This window comes from Cicer arietinum, chromosome 5, assembly GCF_000331145.2.
Source record: "Cicer arietinum cultivar CDC Frontier isolate Library 1 chromosome 5, Cicar.CDCFrontier_v2.0, whole genome shotgun sequence".
In the NCBI taxonomy this organism is placed as follows: domain Eukaryota; kingdom Viridiplantae; phylum Streptophyta; class Magnoliopsida; order Fabales; family Fabaceae; genus Cicer; species Cicer arietinum.
This window is the reverse complement of record NC_021164.2, coordinates 63,652,519-63,662,397: the sequence shown is the minus strand read 5'-3', so window position 1 is coordinate 63,662,397 and position 9,879 is coordinate 63,652,519. Positions and strand designations below refer to the sequence as shown.

The window sequence follows — 9,879 nt, the reverse complement described above, 5'->3', positions numbered from 1 at the left end:
ATTCCTATCAACAATCTCCTTCATGAATCGCAATATATAGTACCCACAATCGATCTTATTAGTTTGACGAGAGCACTATAAAATAAAACATATAAGTCAATAAAATATTTGTGCATTGATTGTAAAGGCATATATTTGTAAATGAAAATTTAAAGGCATATATTTCAAACTTTTATTGGAATCCATGTGATGTTATTAGACTTTTGCTTCGACATTGTAGCACTTCTTTGAGCTCGAAAAACTTGTAAAGCACTATCGAATAAATAAATGTGATTATTATAGCATTAACAAACACATTATTTATATATATATATATATATATGTAAGAAATAAATGGATATTACTTACGTGTCGAACATAGTCTTTATATCAGAGTGATTGTTGTAATTGTTGTGCAATGGATCTAAATAGTATATAACTTCAGTGGTCGCATTGATTGCAAATAGCACCCAATGTGCCCTACAACAACAAAAATTTGGTTGACAATTTTGTTTACACAACTAATAAATTAAGATCTCATAAATTAAAAAAGATATAAATATATAATACATAATTACGTACCCTGAATTATATGGTGCAAAGAACAATTTATCATTCTCTATATTTCCTAATAAGATATCTACAATGTATTTCTTTACATTCACTAGATCAAGTTTACGCATCGAAAGCTTATGAGGAGACAAGAATGAATATCTATTTGACAATTTGTGCGTGCACACCAACTTCTCATACAAAAACCTTAAATGAAAATTTCAAATTAGATTAATTACCAATAAATGCAATTAAAAGTATTTTTTACCTAATGTATAAGCTGATGACAGTACCACTCGGCTCCTTATGGTTGAGAAGTTCATATATGTGCTCCTTTTCAAGAAATTCTTCATACTCATCTTCGAATATAGCTTTATTCATGTTTATGATGCGTGAATCGTCGTTGCTGCTCATATTCCTTTTTACTTGGATGTCAAGACACGACCCGTATTTAGCAAGGCATGGCTGACTTATTTTAGGAGCAGCAACGACTGATTTTCCCCGATCCAATTTTTTAGCAGCAACTTTGGCAGCTTTATTACCCTCCAGCTTTTGAAGTTTGCCAGCTTTATTACCCTCCAATTTTTTAGGTTTGCCGGCTTTATTTTGCTGTGCGAGTGGTTTATTTGATTGAATCTGAAAAAATGAAGTTAAATGTTATTTTATTGAATTTGAAAAACTGACAAACCTTACAGAATAAATGTGACAAACCTTTTTCGGCGATGTAATTGACTCATTATTAGGAATCTTCTTATCATTCCCTTTAGACTTTTTCAGATAATAGATCATTTTAAAAAGCGCTCTAATAGGTCATTTAATTATTTGAAAGCGCATGTATTTTACAGCACTTGTAAAAAAAGCGCTCTAATAAGTCATTTAATTATTTGAAAGCGCAAGTCTTTTACAGCGTTTGTCCAAAAAGCGTTGTAAAAACTACGTAACATCAGGTGGGAGCGCTATATTTTACAGCGCTTGATTTTAAAGCGCTCAAAAAGCGCTGTTAAACGTTATGTGAGGGCGCTTCATTTTACAGCGCTTGTGAACAAGCGCTGTAAAAGCCTTGTAAACATTATACGCAAGCGCTATATGACCCTACAATAGCGCTTTTTTCACAGCGTTTGTCAAAAAAGCGCTGTTATATCCTCCATTATTTTTAAAATATATTTACAACAGCGCCTGTATTTAATAAGCGCTGTGAAACACGCGCTATAAAATGTCATTTTTGGCGTAGTGTGTGGTATTCTTTAACTTGTCTATGTGTTAGTTTAATGATAAAAATTAACAGTGTAATTTCAATAAACATAGTTCAAATTCTATCTAAGATGATGTATAATTAACTTTAATTAATAATAATTTTCTCTTTCTCAAACTTTTGAAGAAAAAAAAACTCATGAAATACTGTGGCGGTTTCTGTAACTTGTCCTACAGTGCTTTGCTTGTTGATGCAGTTTTAGGGACTTCATGATAGGGGTGATATGAGAAGCAAATAAGCAGTCGGAACATCATGCAAAAGTTAAAACTTGATTTCTAATTGAAGATATAACTTTTATTGATTTTTTTCTTTCCGTTTTGTATTTTTTTTTTCTTCCTATTTTCTTATATCTCCAATTCAAAAGAAAAATATGTAGGAGCTTTCAGAGAAATATGATATTGAATAGCTAACTAGAAATTAATCTGAAGTTATTGAAACGGTAAATAAAATTTAATGAACACATTATTTTATTTTAGTAGACATCCATCTTGATATCAAGGAATTTACACATAATACACACTAACTATTTGTGTTAAATCACTTATCTATAGTCATTTTAATGGTATGCAAATAGCGGTGTACGATTTTGATCTTCGAATTATTGAAATCAATTGAAATTACATTTAATTATTTGTTGTCAAGTTTAATACGTCAAAATAGAAATTGATTTTCAAACTTATCAAAAACTGAAAGTAAAGTAAGAAAGAAAAAAAATCAACACACACAAGATTGGTAACCTAGTTCGGATTTCTCTTACATCTAGATGACATGATCAAACCTTATAAAGCTTCACTATGATCGCAGACAATTATAAAGTGTATACATTTTCTCATTGAAACTTGATCATGAAAACTTATCAAGCTTAATTCTCACTTAGTTTTCTTCCTCACTTGTGTTTTTGCTTTTAATTAAGAATGAATGAATTCTTCTATTGTAATGAGAAACTAACTTATATATAGCTTCTAAAAAAGGTAACTAACTCTAACTGTCAGCTTCGGAATCAGTTATGAGCTTAATTGATTCCACTAGCACCAAGTGTAAGCTTCCTGAGTTAGTTATAAGCTTCAACTAAAAACACGTCAGCTCAGTCAGTTTTTTAACACATGCTTGGACTGAAGATGGGCCTGAGAGGCCTTAGAGAGCAGCCTAGAACAAATGTCTTAGTGCCATTAATCAACAAATCTCCACCTTGGTACTAAGCATTTTTCAAGCAATAAACAACTTCATAAGCACAAATCCCTTTGAGTCCAATAATTAATGATTAACACTAATGTTGAGCAAGTCCAAACAATGTTTGAAGTTCCCAACTACTACTACTTTTGCTAACATATCAACATGATTTTCGCTTAGGTGAATCTTCATCACTTGAACTTCACCTCTTTCTATGACATCTCGTATGTAGTGCAACCTTATATCAATGTGTTTAGTCTTCTCATAATACATTTGGTTCCTACTTAAATGTATTACACTTTGGTTATCACAATGAATGCATGCAGACTCTTAATTCTCAGTTTTGAGACCAACTTTTGCTCTCATATTTCCTTTCCTGCATCAGCCAATGCAACATTACTTTGCTTTTGACGTTGAGAGAGCTACTATATGTAGCAGTGAAGCTTAAAAAAAAAGATTTCCAAACAATATAAAAATGTATCCAATTAGCTATCTTCTTTTGTCTAGGTCTCTTGTAAAATCTGAGTCCACAAATCCTTGAATAGGTAGGGAGTCGTTGGTCTTCCTACTATGCACTAGTTTTGTGTCAAGAGTTCCTTTTAGATACCATAGTATCCATTTGACTACTTGTCAATTGTGGTTCTAGAATTACCCATAAATTTGTTTGTGACACTCACTACATGTAAAATGTCAAGCCTTGGATATACCATTGAATACATAATACTTCCAATGACACTAGCATATGGGATTTTCTTCATATTTTCCTTTTCGTCTACTTTTGAAATAAACATGCCGGAGGACAGTCTAAAATGTGTTGTCAAAGGAATTGTTGTAGGTTTAGTTGTTTCCATATAGAACCTGCTGATTACATTTGATAGTTTTCTTATAAGATAATTAGTTTGCATTTGTCTCCCATTCGAATGATATTCATTTCCAAAATTATCTTAGTTGCACCAAGATCCTTCACCTTGAATTTTCGTTTAAGTTGATCCTTTAAAAGATCAATCTTAATAGCATATCATTAACATAAAGCAAGAAATAGACAAAGGTATTACATAAAAATTTCTTCAAGTAAACACAACATTCATAATTGTTTCTAAAGAATTTTTGTTTCAACATAAATGAATCAAACCTTAAGTACCATTGTCTAGGTTATTGCTAAAGTCCATAAAGTGACCTTTTAAGATCAAACACCAGTCTTATTTTCCTTTAACATCAAAATCACTAGGTTGTTTCATAAGAATAGTTTAGTTCAAATCACCATGAAGGAAGGTTGTTTTGACACCCAATTCCATGTTGAATTGAACAACTGTAAATTACAAAATTTTGATTGATGAAGGTTTGACCATAGGAGAGAATATTTCATCATAGTCAAACAAATATATCAAAAGAGTTTTATAATTAAAAACTAAAGGAGTATAATATATAACTACTAGTATATAAACGCGTACGAATATTGTATCTTTTTAAAATTTGTTAAAGTTACATTTTTTTTATGCAAAAGCAAATATTTTCAAAGTAAAATTGTGACTATCATTTTTTATACGACTCTTATATTTGTCCACCAAATTTTTATACACTTATTCAAACACTTTATTTTTTTTTTATCTCTCTCTTCCTATCATATCATCAACATATCACATTTATCAAATCATTATATTTCTTTCTTTCTTTCTCAAATGGTCAAACAGGAGTTTGGGTATACATCAAATTTTTTCCTTTTCCCATAATTCTCAACGGCTATATTTGATGTAATAATTATAAGAGATTAAAGACTATTCCACACAAGTGTAAAATCATCTTATATTAAAAAAACCAATTACGATTTTTTTAATTTTCCATATTATGTTATACATTATTTTTTTTAAATAAAAATGCAGTTATATAATTACTTAATATGTTGTAAAGTGGTGACTGATTGTCATAAAATATCTCACTTATTTGTCATTGAATTTCTAATTTTGATATTTTATTTTGTCTTAAGATTTTATTTACTAAAGTCAAAGTTTATTAATTACATTTATTATTCTTAATTACAAGATAACTTCGTGTATGTGATAATATATATATTCATTAATAATATACTTACTTTGTTTTAAAAGTTTTTATTTGGTCAACGACTTAGTATTAATGTTTTTTTGACTTTGTTTTAATCTTGAAAGAACACTATTTTAGTTAAAAGTCCATTATTGGACTGCATGTCCTTGAGGTTGGGGCTTGTGGTCCAGTCCAGGCAGAATACTTAATTTGGCCATTAGTTTTCCTTCCAAATTATCTATCACCCTTTTGTGTTCCTCTTCATCTTCCTCTACCCTCCCTCCCTTCCTTGTTTTTTCTTAATTACAAAATTAATAAGAATTATAGAACACAAATCTTCATAATCAAAGTTGTGTAGATATCAAATGGAAGGAACCTCATCACAACAAGAAAAAGATAGCATCACATCCCCTCTCCGTAAGCAAACATACACATATATCCATCTCCTTCATTTTTTTATTAATTTATAATTTCATTCCTTAACATAATTAATTTGTCTGATAACTTGAAAAATTAATATATTTTATATATATGATATATGGTGTGTAGTATCAAAGGAGGAGGATGAGAAATTAGAAGAAAACTCGCCAATCAAACAAGTGGCTCTAACGGTACCAACAACAGATGATCCATCTCTTCCTGTTCTGACATTCCGAATGTGGGTATTAGGAACCCTTTCATGTGTTCTCTTATCATTCCTTAACCAATTTTTTTGGTACAGAACAGAGCCTCTTACAATAACAGCAATCTCTGCTCAGATTGCTGTTGTACCTTTGGGTCAACTCATGGCTTCAAAAATCACAAAACGTGTTTTCTTTAAAGGAACTTCTTGGGAATTTACGTTGAACCCTGGTCCTTTCAACGTTAAAGAACATGTTCTTATTACTATCTTTGCTAATTCTGGTGCTGGCACTGTTTATGCCATTCATATTGTTACTGCTGTTAAAGTTTTTTACCACAAGCATATTTCCTTCTCTGTTTCTTTGCTTGTAGTCATCACCACTCAGGTATTAAATTAGTTCTAGATTTTTATTTTTTGTTTGTTAATGTAGTTATAGTTCTTCTTCAAACTAAATTATTAAATTTGATACATGAAAAATGTGGTTTGAATGGTAGGTATTAGGCTTCGGATGGGCAGGTATATTTAGAAGATATCTTGTGGAGCCAGCGGCTATGTGGTGGCCAGCAAATTTAGTTCAAGTTTCACTCTTCAGGTAAATTATATAAGATTTTTTTCTAATCCACTTGGTGCAAATAGGTTTTACATATTGGACCATAATCATGATCAAAATTGTAACAATATGCAATTCATGTTTAAAATTGATACATTTTATATATGTAAGTATAGTACTTGGTCAATAGAAAGAGTTTTATTTATTTTAATAAATGTCGATTGAAAGAATTTTTTTTTCCACACAAAATACTATTACCTAGTAGTACACCAACCAATAATCATAAAAAAAATGGCACACCTACCAATAATATCATTGCATATGCATGTGAATCAATTGTTGTCAACACTTGAATGATTGTAGGTACTAACTTGCACGTATAATATTTCTTAAATAATTTCTATTTAATAAAATTGGGTTTTTAAAAAAAAATATTACTTCGTCTTATTTATATAATTATAATAATAAAATATTATTTATTAAAAGTGTCATAAAAATAAATCTTTTTTTTTTCTTTTTGAATTTCTATTAGTTATAATAGTGAATATTAAATATTTTTTAATAAAATATTAAATATTAAAATACTATTCATAAACAATAAAATGATTTTTTTTTCTTTTAAAATCATTTTTTCTTACAATACAGAAATAAATAAATAATTCTTTAATTTATAAAAATAATTATTAATTTATTAGTTTATACAGCCAAGTATAGTAATACTCTTTAATTTGTGAATGTGACATAAATCAACAAGTTATTTGCGAATTACAACTAAGAAGGCAACAGAATATCCTTTTCATGCCGGGGCCCAAACTTCCCTAGATACCCTTCTTCGGATTCTGAATTTGGAAATTAGTAGTATAATTCTATAACGAATTTAATTTTCAACATCATATAATAAATGTTTGCCCTTTCTATCTTTTTTTCTCTATCTTTTTTTCTGCACCGTTGAATTGAAAAAACATATATTTTGTTTTTACGTATGATCTGTTTGTAATTTTATTGGAAATCGTTTCTAAAATTCATTATTTTTTCATATATACAAATATATTTTGAACCTTTTCACCTTCATATAGACAAAAATCACTCCGTGAAAAAAAAGAAGGGACGTCTGTGTGCCGTGTGTACCAGATTGTCGTATAGTTTTTTTTTTTTTTGGGAGTAAATAGAATTTGTAATTCAACTTGTGATAATCTCTCAAATTAATTCTAAATTTTGTGAATGGACAAATATATTTTTTAAACAATAAAATGGCGGTTAAAATAGTATTTTTTATATACTGAAACAAGAAGGGAAAAGAAAACTAGAGTAATAGTGAATATATGATTGCAAAATCTGATCTCTATTCATAAAAGCATTCAGCTTTATATATGTAAGGACTAGAAGTCCCACATCGAAGGCATAATAAATCAGTTAAAAAAGCACCAACTGAATTGCAACTAACAATTAATCAACTAACTAACTTTTGAATTATATTTACAATACATCTCCTTAATTCAAAGTTAGTAAAGACAGTACATTTAACATGCTTCTCATCTCCTTAAACTTGTCCACCTTGAGTGGTTTAGTAAGTATGTCAGCTTGCTGAATTTCTGACTTGCAAAACACAAGTTCCAGCCTTTCATTATTCACGTCCAAGAGCCACTGGGTTCTTAGCTAGGCATATTGCAGATTTGTTATCCACCATTAGTTGTACAGCTCCATTTGTCTTCAATTTCAATTCTTCAAGTAGTGATTGCAGCCATTGAGCTTGACAAGCAGCATGACAAGATGCTATGTGTTCAGTTTCACAAGATGAGAGTGCTACAACAGCTTGCTTTTTTGGGCACCACGAAATTGGTGATCCATGAAACTTGAATATTGTGCTCCTTATGTCATCCTTGTCACCACACCAGTCTGAATCCGATTAGCCGACTAGCTCAACATCAAATTGCTCTTAGTATTCTTTTTGCTGCACTCATGTGTGATTGCTTTGGATTCTCCATAAACATGCTCACTAAGCCTACACCATATTAAATATCAGGCATGCTGTGGCAAACATATCTCAATGAGCCTATGATCTGCTTGAATAGAGTGTTGTCAATACTGACCTCATCAGCATCCTTGACTAGTTTGATATTGGCTTCTGGTGGTGTTGGAGCTATGTTACATTCCTGCATATTAAACCTTCTTTATATGTCCAGTATGCACTTTCTTTGGTGTCTCATCATTCCCTTGCTAGTTCTAATGAACTCCAGCCCAAGGAAATATGCCAGCTCACGAAGATCTGTCATCTCAAACTCTGATTTCATTTTCTCCTTAAACTGCTTTATGTCACATTCATCATTGGAATTTTCAAGTGTTTACCACTAGTCTCACAATTTCAAGTCTTGCTATTGGAGCAAAAACCTCTGAGTAATCCACCCCTGCTCTTTGTAGGAACCCCTTTGCAACAAGCCACGTTTTGTCCTTAGCTATAGTGCCTTCTGGGTTATGCTTGACTTTGAACACCCATTTGACAACTATTAGCTCCCAAGTCTGGTTCCTTTCAATGGCTTTGAGCTCATCAACCATTGCTTCCCTCCATACCTTTTCCTTCAAAGCATCTTCGAAATTGACAGGCTCAGTAACAGCAAATAGAGCCAGAGGCACTAAATCACCCTCATCAGTCGCAAGGTTGTCTAGTATCAGCTCATAGTCAGTCTGGCTGGCTGGTGGATTTCTGATCCTATAAGCTGGGATTGCCTCAGCTTGTGCGGTATAGGTGTTGGCCCTAGGTGATTCTTCAATTTGATCATCTTCCATTGTGAAATTGAACAATGAACTATAGTTATTTCACTTGTGATTGGACTCCTAACCCCAACTCCAACTACTATTTTCATCAAAGAACACATCCCTACTAATCTGCAATTGTAGCACTGAACCTATCTTTTATTGAACTTCTTCTTTTCATGTTTCTTTGAATTGGAGTTTATGTTTTGATTTGATGACTCAGGTTGATCATGATTGTTGTTTCTTGATTGATCTTGATTCTTTGAACTTCCAGCACCATCTTTACCCTTGTTTTTTGCTTTCCATTTGTCACTATTGTTCTTTTTTGATGTATGAGCTTGTAGAGGTTGATTATTCCTTCTATCACTGCTCCTTTCATTCATTCTTTGCTCATGTGCTTCTAAGGATGCTTGTAACTCTTCGACCTTCATGCTTGCAAGATCCTTGGGTTCTTCTATAGACACTACAATACAATCAAACTTTATTGACAGACTTCTAAGCACCTTCTCCACAGTTGCTTGATCTGAAAGTTTTTCAACACATCCTTTCATTCGGTTGGTTAGAGCATGAACACGATTAAAGAATGTTGAAACCTCTTCATTGTTCTCCATCTATAGCAATTCATATTGTATTCTTAGTGTTTGCAATCTCACCTTCTTTAATTTTGCAGCACCTTCATATGCGTTTTCAAGAATCTTCCATGTCTCTTTTGCACTTGTTGCTAATGCAATTTTGTCAAAATTTGCTACATCAACACATTGATGGAGGATGAGTTGTGCTCTACAATCTTTCTTCTTTGACTCTTTGTATGCAGCTTTCTGAGCATCTTTTGCATTTTCTCCTAGTGGAACCACACCGTTGGTAATTATCTCTCATACATCTTGATAGCCAAAAATCACCTTCATCTGAGTACACCATTTGTCGAAGTTCTTCCCATCAAGAATGGGAAATGTTGTAGGTAAATAT

The 9,879-nt window shown here is 31.6% G+C and overlaps 1 protein-coding gene across 1 annotated transcript in view; it reads left to right on the top strand.

Annotated features, from left to right (window-relative positions):
- The first annotated feature begins 5,149 nt into the window (after positions 1–5,149).
- Positions 5,150–9,879, top strand: part of LOC101511349 (oligopeptide transporter 7-like) — an 8,318-nt gene continuing 3,588 nt past the window's right edge. Inside the window, exons 1-3 of the mRNA XM_004502006.4 lie at positions 5,150–5,407; positions 5,540–5,997; positions 6,107–6,204. Coding sequence (XP_004502063.1) covers positions 5,356–5,407; positions 5,540–5,997; positions 6,107–6,204 — 608 coding nt within the window. The 5' untranslated portion in view covers positions 5,150–5,355. The remainder of the gene's footprint in view (positions 5,408–5,539; positions 5,998–6,106; positions 6,205–9,879) is intronic.